The sequence below is a fragment of the Haplochromis burtoni genome, unplaced genomic scaffold (assembly GCF_018398535.1).
Source record: "Haplochromis burtoni strain Fernald_Lab_line unplaced genomic scaffold, NCSU_Asbu1 Contig_200, whole genome shotgun sequence".
NCBI lineage: Eukaryota > Metazoa > Chordata > Actinopteri > Cichliformes > Cichlidae > Haplochromis > Haplochromis burtoni.
The window spans coordinates 915303-941946 of NW_024582561.1; the positions used below are offsets into that span (position 1 = coordinate 915303).

A 26644-nucleotide genomic window follows, 5' to 3' on the forward strand; every position below is an offset into this window, starting at 1 on the left:
TTTTTTTTTTAATTTGGTATAACTTTAACGAGAATAAGATGTTATAACGGACATGTACTAATATCAAATATGCCTTTGGTCAACTACTGCTTCCCTCTGAATGCTTCTAAGGCATGAAAACATTACGGTAAAGCAACGCGCACACCAAAATGTGCTCGGGCTACTTGGGGTAAGAGCGACACATACTGGCTCATTTTTTTATAACAGCATCACTACCACACATCTGAGTTCATCAGCCCCCAGGCCAATTTACGCCACATGATTGCTTCTCATGGGTCATTCTCTTTCCCTTACTCTGTGTTAAATTAAATCCTTCAGTGCATCTACCCATCCATTATTTATAGTCTACTGTACAGTTGTGCTTGGATTGTTTTTTGAGCCATCAGAATTATAATTAATTTGAAATACAAGAGGTGTCACGAACAGACAGCAAGCTGTCCAAGGTTGCTTCCTCAGCATGTGCTGCAGAATTACTGCCCTACTAGTGACTTACAGACACTAGAAATAAGAGTTTTATTTATTTATTTTTTAAAAAGAAGGGGGGGGGGAAAGGAAAGGTTTTACCTTTAGGCTTGAATGAGGCTGAAAAAAGTAGATTAGGATGCAATTACTTAATATACACCATTCACTGAAATTTAGGGCCATGGGCTGGATTTCAATTTTCTTTTATCAGTAACACACTTTATGTAATGGTAATCCAGAGTCTTTTTTCCCACTCTTTTTAGCAGCAACATGCAATACTGATGCGAAAAACACTGAGTTCACTTGACTGCCCACAACTTCTTAATTGCAGACAGAGTGCTGGTTAGCTTGCCAGGATGAATGAGTGTTACTCTCACAATCCCCATCTGCTGTAGCGCCAGACTAACTGAGGCATGCCTTTTGGAAATAAGTTCCTCCATAATCATCCAGCATGTCTTGGTGAGCTTAATTGGAAAGAGGAAGCAGCGATGGTGAGTGGGTGGAGGCAGGTAGCGAGATGAATACGTTTTCCCATATTGCTATGTTGCTGATTAACGATGCAACTTTAGGAGAAGGATGGAAAATATAAAAGTTTGAGTGAGTGTGCAAAACCCTTGAGTCGGCCCTTACTTCTTTATATTTTGCTTCAGAGGAGACAGATTTTTTGTTTGCTTGTTTTGTTTGTCTTAAAAATACGTCATTTGTTCTTATTTCTTCAGTTGAATCAACAAAAATTCAAAAAGAAGAAGTGGCAGAACCCAGACCAGTTCAGGCTGCTGAGGTCCCGAACAAATAGACTCAAGGACAGCTTTTACAACAGGGCAATAGCCCTGATCAATGTAAATAGTTGACCTGACTGGATACCTCCCTGGACTTTTTAGGGGGAGGTAACAATGTTTAAAACGATAACAATAATATTTATATTTATAACAAGGTGCAATAATAATTAATGTGCAATAATAACAGTGTGCAATACACATACACTTATTCTTCTTTTTTATACTAAGTTAATATACTGTGTTGTGTTGTTTGTTACGTTGTGATGTGTCATATCGTGTCGTGTTGTGTTATATGTAGTGCCGACGTAGGACAGTTTTTTCCAATTTCATTGTACTACTGTACTATGTATGACTGTGCAATGACAATAAAGAGTTATCTTATCTTATCTCAACATTATTGAAGCAGTGTGAGAGCATCCCACCACAGAACAGAACAAAAGGCAGCCGACATCCAAATATGAGCTTTAAAAATCCTTCAAGAAGCCTGAAGACTGCTTAAAGAAATGACAAGAAAGCTTGCCTAATAGAGTTCAGGCTGTATTGAAGAATATAGATGGTCACGCCAAATATTGAACTTCAACCTTTCCATGTATGTTTGACTGTGACTGCCGCAGCTCCTTCCCACTTTCCTGGCAAAATACAAAAAATAAGGGTGCCTTGAGACTTTTGCACAGTACTGTATAACGTAAATGTGTCCCAAATCCTAAAGAAGACAGCTGTCTCCAGGCCCTGATCAACCAAGAGCTCATCTGTCCTCACTGTTCAAAGTGAATAGAGAAACAGCAGAATGTATTGATCACATCAAAACGAGCTGATGAAAAACGTATTGATTCCAAAGGGCCCACTCTTGTTGATGTAATCAAACCTCATTGCAACAAAATAAAAATATAAAAGACCTTCATTCATCATAAGGCAGAAATCTTAACAACTTTGTATTTGCTCAACTGTGTGTTTGTTTGAACAGTTCCAACCGTCACTGATGAGCAGCAGGACGAAAACTCACGGAAAACACAACTGAGACTGATTACATGCAACAGCACACAATCAAGCAGCACAGATTACCATGAAAGTGACGACAGGCTTGCAGTACCGCATCATGTAGTCAGTTCTGCAGGAGCCTGATGAGAATGCACGACAGAAAGATGGAGACAGATAGAGTGGAGAGGAAGGCCAACAGGCGACCTGATCACCCCTTATAGGGAAATAGAAACAGTGTAATAATTATGAGCGGAGGGGGTATCGTAACTAAAATGGATTATCTATCCACCTAGTGCATTACCTATGCTTTAATTAAATGCACACTGATCTGATCCCTGCAGGGCTAAGTTCAGATGGAGAGCAGGGAGTACAATGGCTTGCTCTGAAAGCAGCAGCATGTAAAGTCCACTCAGCTGTTCTCAGAAAATTCACTTACAAAGAATGAGATCAGCACACCCGGTGCTACAAGAGCAGAGAGGCAGGACAGTTTATGGGTGTGAGTGAGGTTGCCAAAGCAGGCAGGCATGTTAGAAGCACTCCACTCAGCAGCTATAGTCTTATTACCTGACATTTCAATGTCATTTCATTAGGTATTACAATACCTGTGGCTAAGGAGGCAGAGTAGGTTATGTGTCAATGACATGGTTGGTGACTCTTTCAGAAACACTCTGAATCCCAAACTGCCAGTACATTGTACAGTATCCTGCTACCATGAGGCTGATTGAGACACATCACAAAGAGCCTTGAGTAAACACAATCTAAAGGGGTACTCTCGTTTCCATCTAAATATATATTTTTTGGATTCTGCCATAATAGTTTTGATGATTTAGAGTTCAAAATAATAATCCTTTAATCAATCATTGTTAGGCCACCCTCCCTTTAAGGCTGTTTTCATTTGATTGGCTGCCTCTTGGAAGCAAAATATTTAAACAGTGATAGTGCTAACAGTAAGCAGGTTTTACTGCCAGAGCTATGTGCCTGAAATGAGCTGATCTGGAGTATCTCATCTCAGTGGCATCATACAGAGCCAAGACCAGAAAATAAAAAAGCAAAGTAAGGAGAAGAGAGGACCCAAATGCAGTACACTGAGGCGTAAGACATTAGAAAAAATGATCACTTGATTGAGCTGCAAACGTCCTAAAAAGACTAAAAAGACCCAGGAGCCTTGGAGCATAGGGGAAGATAGAAACACAAAGTATCATGGACCTGGGGTTTTGTGGCTGTTGTCTAAGGGGTTTCTATTAATATGTAGGTCCTGGGATGAGTTTCATTGTTCTTAGTTGTGCTTCCTTTCTAGGCGAGTGTAGACTCCTGTGTTCATTACGTTTTGAGTTTTGAATGATGTTTTTTCGGGTAGATATTTCCGGTATAATTTCCTTAATTGTTTTCTCAGTTTACTCTTTAAGTTTCTTAGTTTTGGTACCTTTTTTTAAAGTAAGACTGTTGCGGTTAGAGATGTAGTTTATTTTCCGTTTTTACTGGTATCCCCATGTTCCCTTGTATCTTGTCTTTGTGGTACTTGTTTCTATGTCATGCTGGTTCCTGTGCTGTTTTGATTTGTGCTTTATAGTTAGTTTTACCTCTCTTGTCCCATTGCCTTTGATTAGTTTCAGCTCTTCATTTTTCACACGTTTCCACTACTCCGATTTGTCCACGTAGTATCTGTGTGTATACACCCCAGGTCTCCCTTGTCTTTTCAGTGTCTTTTAACCTACTCTTGTTTTTATCTGCAAGTGAGTGTGTTTTGTGTGTTGGGATTCGGTCTTGGCACTCCTCCTAGTTTGTGTGTTTGTGAGTCCTGCAGTCCTAGAGGAATTTCCTGCTCTGTTTCACAAGCTGCAAACAGATAAAAACAAAAGGGAGGGTATACACTTACGAGCCACCTTATGAGGTGCATTTGCTCAACTCCTTGTTAATGCAAATGTCTAATCTGCCAGTCGCATGGCAGCAACTCAATACATCAATACTTAGACATGCAGACATGATGAAGATGATCTCCTGAAGTTCAAACTGAGCATCAGAAATGAAAGGAAAGGTGATTTAGGTGATTTTGAATGTGGCATGGTTGTTGGCGGCAGATGGGTTGGTCTGAAACTGCTGATCTGATGGGATTTTTCCATAACCATCTCTAGGGAAAAAATATCCAGTGAGCAGCAGTTCTTGATGTCAGAGGAAAATGGCCAGACTGCTTCAGGCTGATAGGAAGGTAACAGTAACTCAAATAACCACTCGTTACAAACATGAGAATGCAGTCCACTAAACCATTACATCAGTGTTCCCATTCAGAGATTTTAATTTGTTTAGGTTCTATTTCAGGCTGCAATTTATCACCTCTGTTATTATTTTTCTGATTTGCATGTTTAGTCACCATTTAAGACTCGAGAGTTTAAAAAGCACAATAAAGTAAAAAACAAAAAAAAAACAACCTAAAAGTCTGACCTGTGAGCTGCTTTTTTCTTCCTCTTCGACTGTATAATGATCATTTAGTTTGATCTAAAAAGAAAGTAACAACCTTGATGAGAACACCTCAGAGGCCTACTGAGCTGTCCTTCTAAAAATAATGGACAGGTGGTGTCATCCGTGTCCGAGTGGGGGCTGTAGTTTTTGCTTAAGCATGACTGGACTTGAAATGTGCTCGTTTATGTGTCTTTGGTTGTGGAAAACGTGAAAACAGATTTACAAAACTTGAATCAAGAGGTGAGCAAGTAGCTAGTCAACCAAAAAAAAAAAAAAAAAGGAGTTTTATCTTATTAGCATGTTTATTAATGCTTTATTTAATACAATAAATAATATGTCCATTAAAAATATAAAATGAATGATTTAGCTGGCACCAGCCAGCCACACGTCAGTTGTTATTAATGATTACCTTGTCCACGCCACTGAAGCTCAGGACACCTGCAGCTCACACTGCAGGACACAGGTGGATAGACGAAGGTCAAACTCACACAAGCCATTAATATCTGATTGTCTGCAGCATGCCAGAGGCCGGTGGTACAACGAAACAGCCCCCGAGGTTTACTGAAAACTGCAAATTGGCTCAAGGTCAAAAAGGTGGGGGTTAGTTATGGTGGAAATCAACCCCTCCCTCCAAGATGCATTTCTTATTCCACTGACACAGAGCAAAACTCAGAATACAGAGTATTTGAAAAACATGAATATTTTATTGAGTTTTTCCACCTTACTTATGCAAAGTTTGAAGAAGTGTTGACATCATGTATGAAACTACACTCAGGAGTCTGGTATAACAGTTAGTGTATAGAAAAACATACTATGATAGAATGTGCAAATGATGGTTTGTATCAGATGTCTGAGGTCAATAAAGTGAATAATTGCTTAATCACACAAAACCACAACACCCTGTATCACTGACACGAGACTTTTGAACTGCAGTTTTGCATAGACCCCTCAGTGATTTCAGTTTCACAATGAACACTTTTAAAAGCAGAAATTGATCATGAAAACTATACCTACAAATGGATAAAACTTCCCAAAGGAGGGGGGACATTAGTGTTTCCCGTAAAATCGTTTGCATTCAAAAGCCACCCTCATTGCTCTTTTAAACATTTCTTTAGGTCTGTCAATACAAAGGCACTCTAGACACAGTCGTGCAAGTTTGTCACTAAGCCCTCAAGGTCCCCAGCAGCAGCGCCGACTGCCATCGACACATGCGCCACAGCAGACAAATCTTGGCTTTGTTTCGCTGGGATCAGATGAAGATTTACGGCGGGTTCCTACTTCTTAGGGTCCTCACACAGTGTGCACCCAGGCTTCAGGTCGGCCTGCCTCTCCATCTGAATCGTAACGGAGTGGAATTTGTAGGAGGCAAAACAAGCCTGTGTCATTTCCCTGAGGACAGTCTGAGCATCCACTGACTCATCTGTGGAGGAGAGAGGAAAACAAAGGGATTGGTGATAAACCAAATGTTAGTCACCTTTTGTATTTATATTGCATCTATGAGCTTTATTTTTTGGTCAAGGATGACCAGGAAGAACAAAAGGCTGAGACATAGTAGCAACCTATCTAACTAAAATTTGTTTTTATTCCAGACTATGTTGTTCCAGTCTTGCACTTACTATTTTGAGTGCACAAGTACATTCATACCATCAAGTACAGCTATTTAAAGTCCTCTACAAGTACCCAGATGGTGTATCCATATTACTTAAAAAGCTGAGCGTGGAATAGTGCATATGTCTCACCCTAAGTGGTTGCCATCTTGGCAGAATAGTGTATGTGTTCTTATACCATCCATTGTCTTCCCCGTAGACTACATCATAGACGATGGATGTGATTACTAACGATATTATTAATCACATCCAGATTAATAAAGAACCCATCAAGTAGCATTCCCCCCCCCCCCAATTCTTTCTTACCTATGGCTACATGTGCCGATAACATAGCCTGGTTCACGGTGAGGGCCCAGATGTGAAGGTTGTGGACCGCTGTAACACCTTTCACCGCTAACAAGCAGTCTCGCACCTCACTGTATTTCACCCCCGACGGAGTACCTGAGGCATGGATAGAAAAGACAAATCAGACTCTGATTCCAATGAAAACATTAGCACTGCACTGCAGTGTTGATTTAGTAATTTCAGCCTCACCTTCCATCAGGACAAGAAGGATGTCTCTCAGGATGGTGAAGGTGGTACATAAGACCAGGATGGAGAACACGAACGTGCAGATGGGGTCAGCCATCTTATATTCTGGCTGAAAGAGAAGCACGGAGAAAATGAGTTATAGCAGAAATATTTAATTAAACAAATTCATTTATATTAGTGAATTCACTTCTGTTTACATAGCTCATTTAAAACCAGCAGGAGTTGACCCAAAGTGCTTTCCAATTGAGGCAGACAGTAACACCATTAATGGTGCTGTCAGTTTTCCAAGCTGAAAAACACCGTCTGCTATACAACTGCTATTTATGAAAAAGTTCTGTTTATTAGAGCTCAGTTTCTCAGTGCAAAAATCTGCACCAGTTACAGAGGAAAAAAGGCCCCAACTGCTTCTCATTAAAGAACACAGGACAGTGGTAATTAATTACATCTTATATAAGAGGAGGCCTTAATTTGGCAGTAATGACAGTCTGGGGAAAAGAACTACAACACACTGGGCTCACTGAGGACTCACTGAGGACTCTGCAGAAAGGCACGAAATGACTGAACAGCACGTGAACAGTGAACATGGTACCATCTTTCCTGTTGGAAACAGCCCCGGCTTTGTGCTGCTTTACATTTCTCAGGGGGGAATGTGTTTTTAGTGCTGAGAATATTGAGCGTTGGAAGCTAAAAATAATGCAGGAATTGTTACATCAAAGCCACTGTACGCTGCACGCGACTAGCTACTGGGTTTATGAAAATTTCGGACTAATAATTATCAAAATAACATCCACAACTTCAGTAGTAACTTTTAAATTGTTTTAAACTGTTGGGTCACACTGTGTGTGCAAACAGAAAGAGAGAGGCCTTACCTTGAAGAAGATGATGATGGCGCTGACGAGCACGCTGATGCTCTGGAGAAGATCTCCCAACACGTGCACAAAAGCTGCTCGCACACTTGCATTGGCCTGCTGAGCTCTCCGTCCTGGCAGAAGAAGAATAACAATAAAATCAATTACAGAAAGCATTTTTCTTCCATTTTAATATGAGGATAATGACCTATTATATTAAAATGGCATAAAAAAAAAGTTATTTTACTTACCGTGATCACCATGATTTTGCTCTACATCCGTACAGTCATCACTCGAGTGTGTGCTGTTTGAGATCTGATTCTTGTCTCCTCCTTTCTTGTGACTGTGACCATGCCCATGAAAGCTGAGCCCACCATGACTGTGGCCGTGGCCGGACTGATTAAGGGCGACCGCCATGCTGTTGAGAGAAGGACCATTCTTCAAGAGTTCAAGAAAAGTGCTGCCTTCCTTTCTGCAATGGCTTTAATTAAATCACAAACTCCAAAACGAACAAGCCTTCACTTTACTCACATGATATTGGCCACCACAGCACAACCGGAGGTAATGAGCATGATATCTCCCTCGATGGTGTAGTCATCACTGATGAGGCGCTCCACGGCCAGGTAAACCAACACTCCTGTTACCAGCCAGATGGTGAAAACAGACAGCAGCGCACCCAGGATCTCTGCATTAATAAGAAACAAGGAGAGAGACAGGATCTGCAGTCATGCACACTGCTGGAAACAACAAGAAAAAGCAAATTGCTCAAATTTCAATATGCAGTTAGAGAAGATGACTTGATAAAAATACACACAGTAAGACCCGATCTAGACGGGAAAATAGAAACAAATAAAATACAGATACTCTTTTCCCTCACGGGTCCCCGCTTTTTATTGTAGCCAGTTTGTTTTTTCCCCAGAGGTAAAGATATTTGTGCCTCAAGTTATTCCACTTCTTTCTATATTCCCTCACCTCCATATTCCGATAGCTTCAGCAACCTCCCTCCAGGAATTTGGTGACATTTGTGAGTTCTTGATTGAGGAACTGGTCCAGCTCCACTTTTAAGTATACTAGAGCAGCGGTCCCCAACCCCCGGGCCTCGGACCGGTACCGGTCCGTGAAACGTTTGGTACCGGGCCGCGAGAGTTGAGGCTCAGGTGTGAAATGTATGGTTTTCAGGGTTTTTAGCGTTATTTTGTTATCGTTTTTATCGTTAACTCTGTTTTCCTGGGTCTTTTCACGTGTGTTATGAATAAATCTTCTTTTTTTCGGTACCAGTACTGGTTTTATTTTGTTGTATTTATCCGCGACACCTTAAAGGCCAGTCTGTAAAAATATTGTCGGGCAAAACCGGTCCATGGCGCAAAAAAGGTTGGGGACCGCTGTACTAGAGCAGGTTTTAATACACTCCACTGACTCAGTTTTGCACTATATTGATCATATATTTTTTCCTCATTTTTATATTGTTATTTATTTTGGGTTTATGCTGCTAAACCATTTTTCATTGTTTCTGCAACAGTCACAATTAAAAGCATCTTTTGCAGCTTACATCGATGCTATCATTATTAGTCTTTATATTGAGATGATGATGATGGTTATTCTCTCCCTGATAAATTTAAAAACTGCAGAGAAAACGTAGCCGAAAATGTGCAGGAGGAATCAATGGTACTAAACAGCTAAATCACAAGTTGCTACAGGCACAGCTTACCCAAAAGAATGTTTTGGGGGTAAGCTGTGTTCCTGAAACTGGTCAGGAACTGACGAATTTAAAAGAAACTGAACCTTTTGTGGCTTTTAATGATTTTATGTTTACGACATTACATAAACATAAAAACACAAAATGTAAAACAAACAATATAAAAAGGTATCAAAGTATAATCTATCAAGTTAAAAAAAATCTTTTAGTTTGAGACTATGATGTGATCTTTTAGAAATATATCTGTGATGTGTGGATGCAGGATGTAACTCCTAGCATATGGCACTGAAAGCTCTGCTATTTTGCAGTGACATCCACTTATTTTGCATGCCATGTTGGTGAAAATTAAGTTGCAAAGGAATGAATAAAATAAAGAAAAGCTCAAATAAATTACATACTAACTGGAAGACGCATCCTGTAATGATGTACCTGCACGGTGCCAGCCGTAGCTGAGTTTGTGTGTAGCTGGTCTGGAGGAGAGCCAAAGGGATAACAGGCTGATGATGAAGCTGGTTAAGTCCACCAGCAGGTGGGCAGCGTCTGTCATCACCGCAAGGCTGCCTGCGAAATACCCACCTGCAGAAGGACAGAACCAGGACAGTTAGTGAAATGGATTAACTACTTGGTATATTAGTGCAGCAATGTCAGATTTACACTTGTAGGGATACAGAATGCATATATAATTCAAGAAAAATAAGTAAGGTGGCCACAAGTAGGTGTGAGAGAGCTGGCTGAGGACAGACAAGTGAGAGGAAAGAGAAGTACGAGGAGTGAAGGAAGACAGAGATGGTCAGAGGTTACAGAAAATAACAGAAATGGCAGCGTGTATTTTTGACTTACAAACAATACGCAAATATCAGCTGTCATCATGGGATACGCACCGAGAAAATGAGAACAAAAAAATCATCACAAAATAAAAGCAGAAAACGACCGTGACTCACCGAGGATTTCACCAATCATGAAAATCAGGCAGATGACAGAAACCAGGTAGAGCCTCTTCCTGGCAACTTTCCTCTCCGTCTCTCGATCCTCCTGAGCACGGCTGTTGTCATGGCAGTGCTTAATGTTACCCGTGCCATCTTTCTGTAAGATGTTGTGGTTTGGCACACTGGATACACAAAAACAGAGTGAATGCAATGAGTTGTGGACAAAAATTTTAACCCTTAACATTAACAAAAACTTCTAGAGGTAGATAAGTTACAATTAGGCAATAAAAATGTAAAATAGTTATAGTGAAAATTCCAACATTTCCCAAAACAATTAATTAGCACATCCTCATTTAGGTTTGACAGCATCTGCTGTAGATAATGGCAGATGGCTTGAATATGAATTGAGGCTGTGGTTTGGGGAAGGCCTCAGAGGGGACTGATGGCGGCTCCTGGGCCGAGCACATCCCCACGTTCTAATGAGTAGTAGATGGATAGAAAAAGAGAGGGTGGGGTATGAAAACAAGAAAGAACAGCTTATAGTGCAGCGGGATTCATATATAGATAAAGAACTGGAAAGGGAGTGTATGGCGGTGTGGTCCTGCTCCTGAAATGCAGATAAATTATCTCCAATTCTGAGGAAAAATGTGGATGTTTTGGAAAATTTTCAAGACTTTTAACTTTATGTGCTAATAGCAATGGCACATTGCTATTCTGCTTGTGTTTTAATTATGTCGTTGGCAGCTTTTTCGTTATTTTCTCTTGTTCAATGAAATAAATCTAGCCTGCTTTATGTTTGAATATTACAGTCAAGTTCAGAATCTGAGGTGGAAACGCGAAGTTTAATCACATTAACAGCAAATGCAAGATCTGCCTTTCGTGTAGCATCTGAGAGCTCTGAAATGTCGTTGAGTTTCCTCTAACTGTCAAATTTTTGCTCTTAGGTCCTATACTCTTTTTAGCACTTTGCCCTGATTGAGCCACTTGACAGCTTGACAGCTATGTCACCATGTTCAGTCTCGTGATCCTCCAAGTCCTGCGATTCAGTGCTCTTACCCTAACGAAATTATTTTAGTTAAAACATCAACAACATGGTTATTTTTAGCACTAACGTACACACTTTCTGATGTATAATACAGTGCAAAATTTCTGTGTTCATTTCAGTAGCTTTATCTTGTATCCATTTCAAAAGTCATTTTTTCCTGTCAGATTTAGACAGCCATGGGTTGTAATACCTGACGGCTTTATCCAGTTCTATTAGCCTATCCACATATGCAGTTACCTCGATGAACAAATCGCATACATTTCAATCCTATTTTCCCGTTGACTGCATGCAGGTCAGTCAGGTACAGTCAGGACTAGATGTACCCTAAGTCTGATTTAAAAGAAGACATTCATACTTGTACAGTCAGGGAATCACTTATAGGGATGCCTTTCACTAAAGAATAGCTATTAAAAGGGGTGAGAGTTCTGGTTGAACTGGGGAACAAAAACTTTGTTTCGAGAATGTTTGTCAGGCTTTTTTATGCCTATAGTGTCTGACTGGGGGTAGGAGGTAGAACAAGTGCCACCCAAGGTGGAAAAGTTTAATTATTTTCCTTGACTTCCTGAGACACTGAGAGCTGGAGATGTCCTCCAAGCAGAGCAGTGGGAAGTCACTTGATTCCTGGGCAGTGTTGACGACCCTCTGCAAAGGTTTATTCTCCAGAGTACCACACTGATGCAGTACACTTACAATGACTGAGGGGTAGAAGGCCACCAACAGCTTTTCCTCTATGTGACTGCTCTGCATAAACTATCAGGAAATGTATTCTCTATGTGGATTTTTTTTGTTTCTTTTACCATTTTTGCTGTCTTGGCAGACCTCTAAGTGCCTCTGCAGTATGAGTTTTCAGGAACTTAAAGCCATAATCTGTTGCTTTAGTGGAGGGTTGGGCCTTACTTTTTATCATCTCTTTGGTTTTACTGGTGTTGAGTTTGAGGTTGTTTGCAGAGGACCACACAGACAGTTTCTGAACCTCATCTATATGTCAAGTTAAGTATCCAGCAACACAAGTGTCATCTACAAATTTAATAAGGGTGTTGGTGGGGTCCACTGGATTGCAGTCACGTTTGTACAAAACAAAAAGCAAAGCATAAAGGACAGGACTTAGCACACAGCCCTGACGAAAGCCAGCGTTAAGTATGAGGTTAGAGGAGCAGTGGGGGTGATTGTGTTAAAGAGACTTCCTGGGTGGTTCAGTGTGGTGAGGAGGGCTGTGGCTTTGGTATCCTGTGTACATTTGTTTGCTCAATAAGCAAACTGATGTGGATCAGAGTTAAGAGGGAGGCAGCCTTTGATGTGCAGTAATTCAAGTCTACGTTAACATTTCATGAGTACTGATGTCATTGACTATGACAAACAGGTGGGAAAATCATGGCAAATTGGGACTGTTGTGGAAGGTCACACCAATAACCTATACAAAGATGGCCATTTTCTCCTACACATGCTTGACATTCTAGCATTGGAACCATGTTTGGGATTTGGCAGGTGGAGAAACCTTAAGATTGGGTGAAGCAGCGCAATAGGAGGAAAAGAGGTACTCAAAAAAAAAAACCAAAAAAAAAAAAAAACCACAAGCATAATTTCATTTGTGAACTGTGAACATCTTTGTGTACAGTCTGTGACCAGCTGACCTGTGCTGCTACATTAATGTTCACTGCTTTTTGTATATTTAGGACTGGAGATTAAGCAAATCTTTGACAAGCCGTATGGTAATGTACTAGTACATTTCTCGTATAAAAAGTAGAATTAGGTCAGAAAGCTGAGGACAGGAAAGTTGGGAAGTTGCAAAAAATGTAAATAAAAACAGAGTGCAGTGATTTAAAAATCTCATAATTCATAGTTTATTCATAGTATAACAGAAAACATTTCAAGTGATTTAACTGAGAAAGACTTTGAATGTCTCCTCATCTACAGTAAGTAGCATTTAAAAAAAAATAAAAAATATCAGAGAATCTGGAGAAACCTCTGTGTGTAAGCGATAATGCCGAAAATCTGTGAAAATGTATGATTTTTTTTAGGCCCTCGAGCAGTATTGCTTCAAAAACAGGGCTTTAACGCAGAAATCACTGCATGGGCTCAGGAACACTTGTTGTGCAAAGAAGGAGCCATACAACAACATGATCCGGTAACAGTGTTGTTTTCTCTGGACCAAAGCTGATTAAAAATGGACTGAGGTTAAGTGAAACACTTTTTTGTGGTCAGACGAGTTGAAATTTGTAACCTGGAAAGGCACCATCAATGCTGAAAGGTATATACAGCTGTTAGAGGAACACGAGCTCCCATCTATGGAAGGCTTTTGATATTTTAGCAAATAAATATTAAATTATACCCTGCAGCTTTGGGGGTTGTAATCAAAACCATCACCTTAAATATAATAATTCATCACGTATTATTACTCATTATATTACTATTAAGTTATTTCTGCTAACATTGATGTAACCCAAAACTGGCCATGAACAGTCAGCTCTGCATCAATCCAGCCACAGAGAATCAGTGATAACTTCACCAGTCTATGTTGTAATAGTAATTTTACAATGTATGTTGAAGGGATATTACTGCCCTCTGTTGGTGTGTTTGTGCATTACATGCAATAAAAGGTGTTGGTTAAAAACATCAGTCGAACCAGCGTAGCCGGTTAGACTGGTGCCTGGCAAATGGCCTATATTTGTATAGTGCCTGTATTTGTATAGCGCTTTTATGAGTTCTCGAACCGGCAACCTTCCGATTACAAGGCGAACGATTACAAGGCGAACTCCCAACTCTTGAGCCACGATCGCTCGCAATGTGAATGCATCACAGGGATGAGAAGGAGAAAGCGTTTGGGAAGTCATTATTTTCTTATTAATGAGCAAGTACCTACACACCAAGCTGCAGTCCACAAATAAATAACAAATTCGACAACAATGTGCATAAACTATCTTTACAGAGCTGTTATGTTACATTGTTATATGTCAGTGTGCGTTTTACCTGGATTAAATAAACTATATGTAAAAGTCACTTTACCAAAAGCTGCTTGCTCATTCTACTTCATAACGGTATTTCTTTCTGGCTCAGATCTGACTTGATATCATCCATGACAGGTGTGCTTGACAGATTATAGATCACCAAGTCCTTGGCAGCGGTTTAAATACCGCTAATTTTTTTTTTTTTTGGCAAGTACCGGTGCTCCAGGTTAACTGGTTAATCCGCATGACACACTGGCAGAGAAGACCACTCGATGAAAATGACCAATCTGTAAACAAATCTAACCAATTAGCATAAAAGCAGTTAATCTGGAAATCACTTTTTGGCACGACGATTGTTACACCTCATTGTAACCCCCCGACTAAAACTGACTTGGTCTTGTAACCTAATAAATAATAGGGCCAATAACAATAATAACATCAGAGGACACCAAACAAACAATCGCTGATTAACGAGTGTTTAAAAGTGGATCTATGCGCTGCTGCTGCACTCTGTGCACACTTCCCTATTAAGCAGAAGTAGAGCCGGCTAAATGATCCGAGTCAGACACACATTTGCACACAGCTAATCTCATCAGACCCCCAGACCAGTCCAGTCCCGTGTGGAAAACCAGTAGGTCACAGAGGAACGTGAGCAGACACTCCCCAAAGCACTTTGTAAAACTTTGAAACTACCCTTTTCTGTTTCTTTTGATTTAGAATACAATTTAACACCAAACCTTCAAGCACAATGAATATTTTTAATTTTTTTATTCACCTGTTTATTGTTGGAAACAGGGAATCACATGTTCCTCTACTCTAATCTGAAACACTATTAAGACAAACTTTAATCGTTTACCTTTCCGGTGTGCTGTATCTCTTCTTCTCTTCTGACACCAGGTGAAAATTCTCTGGATCCTTGCTTTTAAACATGACAGTCGGAAAAATACTCAGACTAAAAACAAAAACGTATTTAAACAAACAAAAAAAAAGAAGTAAAAACAATAATTATAATAATATAATATATATATATAATATAATAAATTAATGTTCAGTTATCTCACTTAAAATCTTTGTTTTCTTCTCTGATCTTGAGTTGTGCCTTCTTGAGACGTCTTTCAGCGGCCGCTGGATGTCTTCTCTAACGAATTGGGGTGCAAGGCGCAAAGACTTTGATGCAATCTTGTGACTAACGCTTTGCACCGTGTGCAAACGCAGAGCCGGCCGGCCCGAAGGACGGCGGGGGAGGTGATGGCACACATGGGGTCCAAAACAGATACACTTCTGTAATAAATGTAACATATTAAAGGGAAATAATTTGGGGCGAAGCTGAATTTCCTAAAGCTAATGAATATTTTGTGTTTAAAACCCAAATTCAGCTTTGATTATTAATTCACTAATCGGGAGAGGATTTCACTGTTTCACACATCCCAAACTACCGCTCGAGTTCTTCGGGGTCCGCCCACCTCCTCTGATCAGCCGGCACTCACTGATTACATAATCAAACCACACGGGCCGTGCGCCCTTTCCTCTTGCGTTATCACTTAGCCATTATTTCCAAATTCAGCAAAACTCGTCTCCGATGAAAGCAGTCTTACTTAACACCCCGATTTTAACCCCCGAAAGATTCCCAAGCACCTGCACGTACAGTGGAATTAACTTATCAATGAGATACTTTATTTTTCACTTTGAATGGAAACAGCCACTCACACTGAGTCTTTATTGGCAGTGTGGAGCATATTATTAGTTCAACCTGAACAGCTTTGACTGAGTTGCAGAAACAGAAAAAAAAAGGAAGAAATATTCGCGTGGAGCTGACAGGTAAAGAAAAGAAAAACGACACTAATTTTCAATCTGTGGGTGGATTAAACAGCAGCTATGTCGGTGATGTTTTTTATTTTGTTTATTCTTTATTTGGATCGGTAATGAGCCAATAACAGCCCCGGGGGAGTTTCAAGATAGTGGATGGGTAGCAAGTCTTTCTAAAAAACTTAGTCTCGCTTTTGTTTTGGCGACTGATTCAAAAAAAAAAAAAAATACCAGAAGATGGCGACAAGGATCCACTTAAACAGACCTACATGTCAGTCACTTCTATATACTTCATTAATTTAGATCTATGTTTCTATTTTTAAAGTGTGTCTTTATTCGCTTTAGTTATCAAAATGATGTTAAAAGAAAAACTCGGACTCGGATGAAATGTTTGAAAGAATAACTGGCATTAAAAGCGTTAGCCCTGCTGAGTAAATGCTGATACGTTACCAGTTGGCAGTAACAGTGTTTTTAATCTGATCGATCATAGAGATTGATTTTTTTTAATGATTTTGAATAGCTGATCTGCTGGGATAAGAAGGTGATAATAGATGAAGAGAACGGTGGTAAAGAGAGTGGAGGAGGCGAGGTCAGGGGAAGGAAATGGAAGAAGATGGAGAAGTTGGCTTCCCTTTGAGGAGGTGGTGGGATGAGTCCAGATTGGAGCAATCACAGGGCAAACATTAGTATTTTTTTTTCTTTCTTTTGATTGAATTAAACCTTTAATTCAAAATTAAGCTTCCTACAAGGTGGTGATCAATCGCAATGATAATTTATTTATACAGTACATTCCTTTAAGATAAACCAGTGTAGGTCTGCGAAGTGTTACGGCAATAAAAACACAAACAAAACAAACTTTATGAAAACATAAAATAGAAGTTAACACACACATATATAAAGTTTTGAACAGTAAGCCTGTGAGAAAGGTTTTGAGTTTGTTCCAGCTGACCTCAGATCAGCGTTCGGCTTGTTCCAAAGAGCAGGACCACAAAAACTGAAAGCAACCTCAGCACACTTTCTAGGGACAGTTAAAGGATCTGCACCTGATGACCTGAGAGGTCTAATTTGGTTATTGACCCTGAGCAATTCAGAGATCCACTGGGAGGCCAAACTATTAAGAGCTTTATGAACTAACAGAAGGATTTTAAAGGTTAGCCTGTGTTGAGCTGGGGGCCAGTAGAGAGAGACTTGGATACTGGGGTAATATGTTCACATTTCCATGCACTACTGGCTTCTACTGCATTGAGTTGAAGTCATTTTAATGATGATTTGGATAATCCTGCATGGATTAATCCATTTACTGCATCAATTTCTTAGTCACTTTAATATAATAACTTGTTGACTTTTTATATACTTTTTAAGTCGTAGACGTCAGTTTTGGTAATCGTATTGATGTGATTATCAAACTGAGATGACCGTCCAAAATAATGCCAAGGCTCTTGATTTGTTTGCTGTGTGTTTCAGAGAAGGGCATGATAAATATGAACAAATTCTCTGTCTCTGACTTTTTGAGTCAAGAATAAATATTTTTATTGTTTCTGTTCAGTTACAAGAAGCTTCTACATATCCAGCAGTTCATTTCCTCAGTGCAACTTACTAGTTTGTGAACAGGAGATAGATAATATGAGGAAAATGATAGGTACAACCGAATGTCATCTGCAAAAGAATGAGATATTATAGCTATGATATGATTCTTTATGAAAGTACCAAATGGGAGCATGTAAAGGTTGAACAATAATGGTCCAAGGACAGACCCCTGAGGAACCCCTGATTGATTTTTTTGTTTTTAAGCGGACCTAAAACTACTACTTGAAGCATAAAAACTCTACCAGAAAATCCCATGGGAGAATGTGCAGCCATTTGTTCCCCAAAGATCAAGCACACTTGGGCTATGCAGCAGGATTTTCCACAAGACATCACATCAGTGCTTAAAAGCAATGGAGGGTTTTCAAGGGTTTGGAGTGGTCTAGTCAAAGTCTGAACATTTGATTGAGATGGGTTTTTTTCACAACCGTAAATAGACCATTAATGCTGAAAAACCCTCCCAATATGGCTGAAGTGAAACAAATATGTAAAAAAAAGGGTGGGACAAAATTTCTCCACAGCAACGACTAACTCAGCAAGTGCTTGATTGTAGTTCTTGCTGCCAAGAGTGACACAACCCGCATTAGGTTCAGGGTGCAATTGCTTTTTCCACACACACCCAGGTAGATTCTCAATCCACTTTTCCCTTGATAAATGAATCATAATTTAAAAACTGCATTTTGTGTTTCCTCAGATTTATCTAAAAGTTGTTTTACAATCTGAAACATTTAACTCTGACAAATATGGCAAAAAATAAAAAAACAAAGGAGGTCTGAAGGGGTGGGGAAATACTTTTTAACAGCACTTCTATGTGCAAGAGTACAGCAACATGATTGGTTCACACCATCTCTGCTGTTAGAAATGATTGTCCCATAGATTTCTTGTGCCATGTTTTTTTTTGTCCAGGGATACCAAAACCATGACGCTTACCCCAGTTTTAAATCGATCTTACATTCAACCGCCGACAGGCTGAGACAAAGTGCCTTTTGCAGAAATATAATTGAGAGTTTCACCCAATGCAGTGTGTGACGTTAAAACACTTACATCAGCTCTTTTCATTCCTTTTGAAAGCAGCAGTGGGAACATGACACACTTACACAATGAGACTTGAAGACTTTTTTAGCTCCTTTTGAGAGGGGTGACGTTTGCTTTCTTAAACAAGTCTAAAAGTGGAGTCAGTTTAACTCTAAAAATAGTGTGTTGGGGCTATTTTGGTCGATGCAGGCTCCGTACAGCCGGCCTGTGTTTGGTTTACCAAAGCGTGTGAATAGATGAGGAGTGGGTTGCCAGGGGCTACAGAGTGAAGGGAAAATGGCATGAGAAGGGTTAGTTACACATGGCTGTTCACACTGTTCTTTAGATCCTGACCCTGACGTAGGCCACTCAGGGCAGTTCTACGTACACCATAGGACTTAATGTTTATGTCTCTGTCAGCATCATCACCTTCCATTATCTTTTAACAGACCAAAACTCACTGAAGCTGTGTGAGTTTACACAACAGGACCCTTGTGTCATCTTCAAGACAACCACCGGGCTAATTCCCTCATCTCCTTCCTAATGATCTCTGTGTTTGTGTGTCTGATTTAAAAAACAAAAAAAAACAAAACAAAAAACCAAACAGCTCCACATCAGGCATCCGGACAATTCACTGACATCATACCAGCTCGGTGGCATTCGCCAGACCAGTGCTACCAATTCACTCTGCCAAGCAGTTGGGGGCTAATGTTTGTGAAACAGACGGCAAGAAAAAGGAGGAGAGCAAAGGGAGGGAGGAAGGAGCATGTTTGAAAGATGAGAACGGGAGAGAGAGAGAGCTCCTCTTAAGTCCTCCGAGCTGGCGGGGCTCATAACAGAAGACGAGGCTGTTTGCAGCTGCATTACGGCCGAAAACAGGCAAGACGCAGCAGAGGGTGTAGAAGAGACTCCGGTTAGAAGAACTATCACTGACCTAACATGATGGAGGTGGTCCTAACAAGACTGCGGGACTTCTCCTGCAAGACCTCCACCTTTGATGACTGCAAGGAAGCACAAGAGAGCACGAGCAGGGACCCTGAGGCCAGAACCAACCATGTCAAGGAAGGGTGCACATCTGGTGGAGAAGCAAGCAAACTGGACATAGAGAGTGCACTGGCCTGGCTGCGAAGGGAACTGGTAAGACTGGGACTCTGATCGAGCCTGTAAGGGAAACGGTGTATCCCTAATAAATTTTGTCTTGCTATACGTATATAACACCTGCAGATTCCTGTTTCCTGTTACAACTATATTAAAGCCCTCTTTAGTTTTATTGTGGCAGCTCATGTTAGAGTTGTACAAAACTATGCGTTCTGGGAATAGGGGGTGTTTATTTACACAATAAAGATTTAAAAAATATTATTTGTCTGTACTAAAAGCTGCATGCAAAAAAATATAATCTTGTGCATGTAAAATGAAATTTAAAACACTTTCAGAACTTTGGGTCAGTGCGATTCAAAGTTCTGTGTAAGTCAGAGTCAGTCATTGTTGATGAAGAAATAACTATTTCGTATATAATTTCCTTAAATCTAGTAAAATGTTGCAGTACAATAGTACAATGTTGTTGTAGTAAATGTTCTAGTTAAACAAATTGATTTTGTTGGACTTGCTTAATCTGCTGACCAAATTCATGAATTTATTTAGCAGTTTTAGCCAAATGATGGAATTTGACAAACATTACTGAGTTAGTTCACTAAGATTAGAAATCTTGTCCCATAGTTTTGCATTTTTCTTTTTCAGACAGAGTGGTCACTGTTCAGCAAATATTTCATAGATAGGGCCACATTGGCTATATTGCTTCAGGAAACAGTCTGAATACTTCCTTCACCACTGATGTGTGTTATTTTGCGATCTGCACAGGTGAGAGTAGACTTTGAAATTTCGGGGTTAAAATGACCCTTTTATTTCCAAAGTGAATTGTGAAATGAGTTGAATTCAACAGATAAACAAAGCATGAATTATTGTTTTGAATGCATTTTATTTTTCTATTCAACCAAATTCAAACTGAGGTGAATATAAAATATCAATTTTGCTCATTTACTAAATAGCAACAAAATCTATGACCTGTAAATTCTTCTGCGTGGCCCTTTTGTGACGTCTATGGGAAGTCTAAAAACATTTTTATTGTCTGTTGTGATAAAGATCAAGTCATTTGTCCCACCATCAGAACGACTTCTATGGTCAGCCCTGATGTTTTTGTGTGTGAGGCCCAAGTTATTGCCTTCTTTGTTCCTCCGGCTCCATGTAAGTCATGTTCTTACAACGTCACTCCCTTTTAAACCACCGTCACCATGCAAAGAGGCTGTGTGTGCATGTGCTTGTGTGTCTGCGAGTGCAAGGCTCATTGTCACGGCTTGATTTATCGCTTGGCATTTATTGCGACTGCTCGTCATGGTAACCGAGTGTCCTGAGCACACAGAGAAGAAAACAGTCTGAGCGGGAGCCGGACAGAAGAGCAACAAGGAGAAACAGAGACATCCTGGAAACAGGCCTCAGAGGAGCAGCAGTGAATGAGATCCTTGAATTGTCTGTTTCACCTTCCTTCAGATAGTTTAAGGGAGGTGCTCAGGCTAAAACCTTTAACCTTTAAATTCCAGAAATAATCCTCAAGTCTATTTATTAGATGATGTCAAGCTTTTGGCTCACATTGCAGCATTTTTTTTTTTTATGAGAAGGACGAGCTTTGCATGTAAAAATACAAAATTAGACAGTCTCCGTTTTTTTGTCGCACTTTGGCCTCCTTAAATAAAATAAATTCAGATTTTCTGTTTATTTATACAAATGGTAACACTTCATAATACAGTCAATGACAAAGTGTGTAATTCTCCTGTAATCAAATAGAATTTCAATGTGTTTTATTTAAAATGACAATGTAATTATATTTACCTGCAAATACTTAAAGATAACCAATACAATAAAGGGGCAACAAATCAGGTTTTTACAGGAAATGCAGAAAAAGCTATAATGTAAATAAATTACACATTAATTATAAATAAATAAAAGTAGTGAATAAATCATTTTAAGTGGTGTAGAATTTATGGTAATTTTACAGAAAAGCAAACAATTTCCCCGTCTCACATCGTAAATATACTTTATACACCATGGCCAGGCCATATTATGGAGTGGATTCATCTTGCCTGTTTACTTTTTTTTGTTTTGTTTTGTTTTGTTCCATTACTCAACTTTCCTTTTATCAATTTAGAAAAAATAAGTACCATCAAAAATTGCAGGCCTATGTGACCTTATCGTGATGGGGTCAAGTCAACTTAATGTTCTTTTCTTTTACAATCACTGTTCAAAGAAGACTTTTAAAAGGACCTCCTTTCCTTTAAAATACCTGGAAGCCAAGGTCAAGCCACTCCATAGTGCAATCCGCGGCCATGAAAAGTACAGTGTACTTAATCATTTGTGTTTCCTTTCTTGTAAAATACATGAAGTTATGCAATATTTGAAATTACTTGCACATTACTTAAAATTACTTATAGAGTACTTGAATGTTGCGACTTTCAACATAAACATTGACTTTGGCTCTTACATTGAATTTGTTTACAGTACAATTATTGTAAAACCTGGCTTTTTACCCTCTTTTTAGTGTACTTACCTTTAAGTATTATAGGCAAATATAATCACATTGCAATTTTGAACAGAGCACATCTGTAGATGTGATTATTTAATGCATACAACAATCCAAAGATCTTTATTCACTCTGGAAAAATTTTTGTTTCGATTCACTTTTAGGTTGATTTGTGGCTTTTCTAGAGCTTTTGATCAAAATGCATTAGGGGGAGAAAACAACTAAACTAAAGTCGAACTAGACTAATAAATCTATTGTTTTCTATGTTATTTACTTCATTAGTTTCTAAACTTAACATCTTATTTAAATCGCCTAAGGAGATTTTTTTTTATCCGTCTCATCAATATTTTATAACGATTTATTAACTTTCTTTTAGCCTCATTCAAAGTAATCTTTATCATAACCTTATATTTAAAGACATTTGAATTTACAATATGATCATTTCCCCCAACCCATAGCTGTTCCACTTTTTGTGTTCATGAGATGAATTTAATGACACGGATGCCTCTATGGTATTATTCTCCCACACTTAAACGAAGATAATTAAGGATAGAAAAAAGAAGGAAAATGAAACAGACACACCAAAGACAGAAGATGCATTAAGTATCGCTTATAATTCATAAGCAAAATGTGATAAAATATCACCAAAAAGTCCCAAAGCTTTGTGCTGAGGCTGAGGTTGATTTTTTCTGTGGTTAGCATACTCCCTGGAAAAAAAAACCTCATCTACAGACAGAAGCTGATTTGAGAAGCCTCTACATTATTTGAAAAGGACTAGTGTTTGTCATAATGAGGTGAAGCCCAAGATGGCTCGATCTCAAAGAAGAAAAAAAAGAAAATCACGGTTTTCTCTTAATTAAGTGTTGACAAAGGAAATACAACTAGAATCTTTTATGCACCGCCTCAGCCTCAGTTTGAGCCTGGTGCTGTAATTAACCGAGAAAAGAAATGCAGATCGGCCCACATTCCTGAGTGCTTTGCACAGACTTGGACACTCGATGGAATTCTGAATATCTTATTTTACAATGCCAGTAGTTGGACAGCCTCTCATAAAAAAAGGAAAAGAAAGGGAATGACAGAAAGATCCATTTGCATTTGAAAGAGGGCAACACTCAAATGAAATGGCTTACGGTTTCAAAGCGAGCACAACCTGCTCAGCTTCATCGAGATGGAAAGAAACTCTCTGAAGTTCGCTTCACAATTCTTTCATTCACAGTTTGGTATTTGGTCCTATTTGTCTGTTTGCTCTGTGCTTCTGTGAAATCTAAACAGATGTGTCCTCCGTGTGTAGATGGAGATGCGTTCTCAGGATCAAGCCCTGATTCGACAGCTGATGGAGCTTCACTCAGGCATCCAGGAGCTCAAGCAGGAGCTGTATGAGGAGGAGCAAGAGGAGGAGACGTATGAGGAAGAAGAGGAGGGGAGCTACTGGGACTCTGAGAGTGAACAAGGAAGCGGCAGTCTCTACTCCAGCTCAGTGGAGGGGGGCTTTTCCATTTCCTGCCTAAAGATGCCTCAGCAGCTTTATTCGGGCACTTTATCGAGGAGGATGTTCTGCAGGAGAAGCTCTGTGCCTTAAAAAGTCAGACAAATTTTTCAAAAATGTGCCTTTTAAGGCAGTTAACATAGACAAGGTGGAGTACGGTGACCCCATTTTCCACCGCTTCACTTAAGAAAAAACAAAGCTTAAAGTCATTTTAACTTACGGCTGCATACAAATTAGCCAACAATGTCATGGCTTATACTTTATTTTTATTTTCATAACACGAATATGACATTGTAAATGAAAAAAGGCACCTTAGACAAAAACAAATGTTTTTTTGTTTTTTTTTGCAAAACAGGCTAATTAGTAGTTGTGGGGCACAACAGCCATGTTGTTTTTTTGTTTACTTGTTTGTTTTTAGTGTCAAAACGTTGAGTATATCCATAAAAATACATGCTGGTGAGTTATAACACAAGTCATCCACCTTCCAGCTCGATTAATATTCATAATAAACACGTGTTTGTTTGATTTTTCTGTACCAAGACGTAAGCTGGGAGTTTTTACATTGGAGTCTAACAGGATGAACTACTTTTGGAGTCACCCTCAAGTGGCCATTAGAGGAACTGCTGTTTTTGACAGTTCTGTTTTGCCTATATTTTTTAGCCATGAATAAATTATCATTTTATTTGCATATTACTTTTCAAAATAAACATTACAAAGTGCTTGACAACAAAAAGGATAGAACATCAAAACAAAAAACAAAACAAAAGACAGCAAATGGAGTTTAAAAAGATGAGTTTTTAGCTGTATTTTAAGTCCGCAAATATTAGAGTCTGGAGTACACTGTCTCCTTTACTTCTCCTTTTGTGATGCACAGCCAGCAGGTACTGATCACATGACCCCAGGCACCTGTTGGGTTGTATGCATGTAAAGGTTTACTGGTATACTCTGGTGAGTGTCCATGCAGAGCTCTAAGAGCTTTAAGATTCTTGTTAAAACAAGAATCTTAAAGTGGAGTGTGAAGTTGATGGAACTAAATTAACAGTGTGACATGTGAGAAAAGAGTACACCCAGGTTTACTGAAGTCATAGTTATGTGAGTGGTTTTCCTACAGACTACTACAGATTAAATAAAAAATATTTTTTTTAAAGAGTATGATGTAGCAGGAAAAGTAGGATTCATGATTCATGCTGTCTGGAGTATTTTATTAGCCAAACTAACCCATCAATGGCTGTAGCATCATACAGTATATACATTTCCAGTATGTATATATTGTTACAGCCTGGAGGTTGTTTTTTTATATCTCCATGTGTTCATTGTAACTGCAGATAACTATTCTGATTTGACATATGAGTTTTTAAAATGCTCTTACATGTAGATAAAGATGGGCTTTTTTGTTTTTGTTTGGGAGTGACACATGAATGTATTTATTAACCATTCCTGAATTTTATAGCACTTTTTAAAACAGGTACTGCAGTGGTTACAGTATGCCAGCTAAATAAAGACGCAAAGACGGTGACATTGTACATTTTATTTCTCTTACATTCACACATTTATGTCTTTTTTTTCTTTCCACTTTGTTTATCACAACTTTGTGTAAGTGCAAATTTTCTTCAAAAAAGAAAAGAGCAGGATCAAAGACAATTCAACATATTGCAACCTTCTTTTTTTTCACTAAAGGTATTTTACATGCAACTGGTAACTAACTTCCTTTACAGTGATACAACTTATTATCATAAGTAAGTGTATTTTAATCTTTGCATCACAGTCCTTACTTTCTCCACTATTCATTCCAGTAAAAAAAAAAAAAAAGACTTTTGCTGGAGCCAGTTACTGGTGGTTACCCCCTTCTACCTCCACACATCCAAAACTCTCCCTCCTTAGTCTCTGGATCTCTGTGTTGAGCCCCAGCAGTGTCTGAGCCAGCTGGAGGTCCTGGGAGCGCATTTCCAACTGCATGACAACAATGAAAGAAAATAATTAGCATAACCAAGCTACACATAAAATTACTAGTCCTTTCCTTTGATTTTTCATATGCATGCATGAACTTGGTTAAAAATAATAGATGAATAAAATACCCATGACTGTTAATACCACCTGTTGAAGGCTAAAGATAAATAGCAAACAAAGTCAGATTTTTAAGATGACCTACCAGTTCAGACCTCAGCCAGGTTATCGCTCCATCTATCTGTGCCCGCCGCAGCTCTTCGTTTGCTTGATAACTCCTGCCCACGCTGACCGGTCTGACTGTGGAACCAGAGTCCTGGAGATCTTCTCGGGACTCTCCTGTCACTCTGAAGGCATCAATTAATTTGTTCTTTATGTTCTCCAGAACCATAGTTGACAAAGTGTCCTCACTGTGACTGTCTCGATCCATGCTCGGAGGATACAGATGTGCTGGCTGCTATGATAATGTTCCTCCCAGCGCTTTCTTTGACTGACTGATAAACACTTTGTCATAAAGCTTTCGGAAATGCTGCCTGCCTCGTTGTCTTCTTTACACAACACTGCCCCCCTTTTACAGATCCTCACCAAACTGGTCTTCCTCCTTTCCTTCTGTGGACAGGGCTCTACTCCACAGGTTTGTGTGTGCCTCCTCAGCAGCTCCAATAACCTTTTTGCCTGCTTGGTGTTGAACTGGCCTGTTTTGTCATTGTTACTATGGAGAAACACCCTCCGCCGGCGTGGCCACCTCCCTCCTCCTGCTTCTCCTCCTTCTTTCGGTAACCCTTATAAGAATAGTGGAAGATCTTGGACAAAGACTATTGTTGCCTCCAAAAAGAACTGAAAAGACCCCTCCAACCGGTGCCACCACACCCTCCCCCCCTTTCTCTACTTCTTTTTCTCTGCAAATCCTGCCCCCATACAATTCCAGTGTGAGAAATGTGCTGTGAGTGAGCTCTCATTTGGAC

At 39.4% G+C, this 26644-nt stretch overlaps 3 protein-coding genes across 3 annotated transcripts; 1 reads left to right on the top strand and 2 right to left on the bottom strand.

Moving 5' to 3' along the window:
- Positions 1 to 5360: 5360 nt before the first annotated feature.
- Positions 5361 to 15742, bottom strand: slc30a8 (solute carrier family 30 member 8). The gene is made up of 10 exons (XM_005936274.3): positions 15336 to 15742; positions 15131 to 15226; positions 10300 to 10466; positions 9788 to 9934; positions 8194 to 8347; positions 7914 to 8080; positions 7684 to 7796; positions 6818 to 6923; positions 6590 to 6724; positions 5361 to 6096 (listed from the first exon to the last, which is right to left on the bottom strand). Exons 2-10 carry the CDS (start codon positions 15202 to 15204, stop codon positions 5951 to 5953), a joined length of 1209 nt encoding a protein of 402 aa, XP_005936336.1. The 5' UTR covers positions 15205 to 15226; positions 15336 to 15742; the 3' UTR covers positions 5361 to 5950.
- A 79-nt stretch (positions 15743 to 15821) lies between these two features.
- si:ch211-153f2.3 (protein FAM167A) lies at positions 15822 to 25248 on the top strand. Its single transcript, XM_005936275.3, has 3 exons — positions 15822 to 16092; positions 19128 to 19815; positions 23541 to 25248. The coding sequence occupies exons 2-3, from the start codon at positions 19618 to 19620 to the stop codon at positions 23826 to 23828; spliced, it is 486 nt and encodes a 161-aa protein (XP_005936337.1). The 5' UTR covers positions 15822 to 16092; positions 19128 to 19617; the 3' UTR covers positions 23829 to 25248.
- On the bottom strand, positions 25249 to 26435 carry LOC121815388 (uncharacterized si:ch211-153f2.3). The gene is made up of 2 exons (XM_042226199.1): positions 25885 to 26435; positions 25249 to 25685 (listed from the first exon to the last, which is right to left on the bottom strand). Exons 1-2 carry the CDS (start codon positions 26107 to 26109, stop codon positions 25563 to 25565), a joined length of 348 nt encoding a protein of 115 aa, XP_042082133.1. The 5' UTR covers positions 26110 to 26435; the 3' UTR covers positions 25249 to 25562.
- Positions 26436 to 26644: the final 209 nt, after the last annotated feature.

What these genes read in the sequence shown, in the direction of transcription:
- LOC121815388 (XM_042226199.1), bottom strand. Translation starts at nt 26,109, where the DNA reads ATGGATCGAGACAGTCACAGTGAGGACACTTTGTCAACTATGGTTCTG. An exon ending in CCTGGCTGAGGTCTGAACTG is followed by an intron (nt 25,686 to 25,884) that starts GTAGGTCATCTT and finishes GTTGTCATGCAG; the next exon opens with TTGGAAATGCGCTCCCAGGA.
- slc30a8 (XM_005936274.3), bottom strand. Translation starts at nt 15,204, where the DNA reads ATGTTTAAAAGCAAGGATCCAGAGAATTTTCACCTGGTGTCAGAAGAG. An exon ending in CCATCATCATCTTCTTCAAG is followed by an intron (nt 6,924 to 7,683) that starts GTAAGGCCTCTC and finishes CTTCTCTTTCAG; the next exon opens with CCAGAATATAAGATGGCTGA. An exon ending in ATCGGCACATGTAGCCATAG is followed by an intron (nt 6,097 to 6,589) that starts GTAAGAAAGAAT and finishes TCTCCTCCACAG; the next exon opens with ATGAGTCAGTGGATGCTCAG.
- si:ch211-153f2.3 (XM_005936275.3), top strand. Translation starts at nt 19,618, where the DNA reads ATGATGGAGGTGGTCCTAACAAGACTGCGGGACTTCTCCTGCAAGACC. An exon ending in CCTGGCTGCGAAGGGAACTG is followed by an intron (nt 19,816 to 23,540) that starts GTAAGACTGGGA and finishes CTCCGTGTGTAG; the next exon opens with ATGGAGATGCGTTCTCAGGA.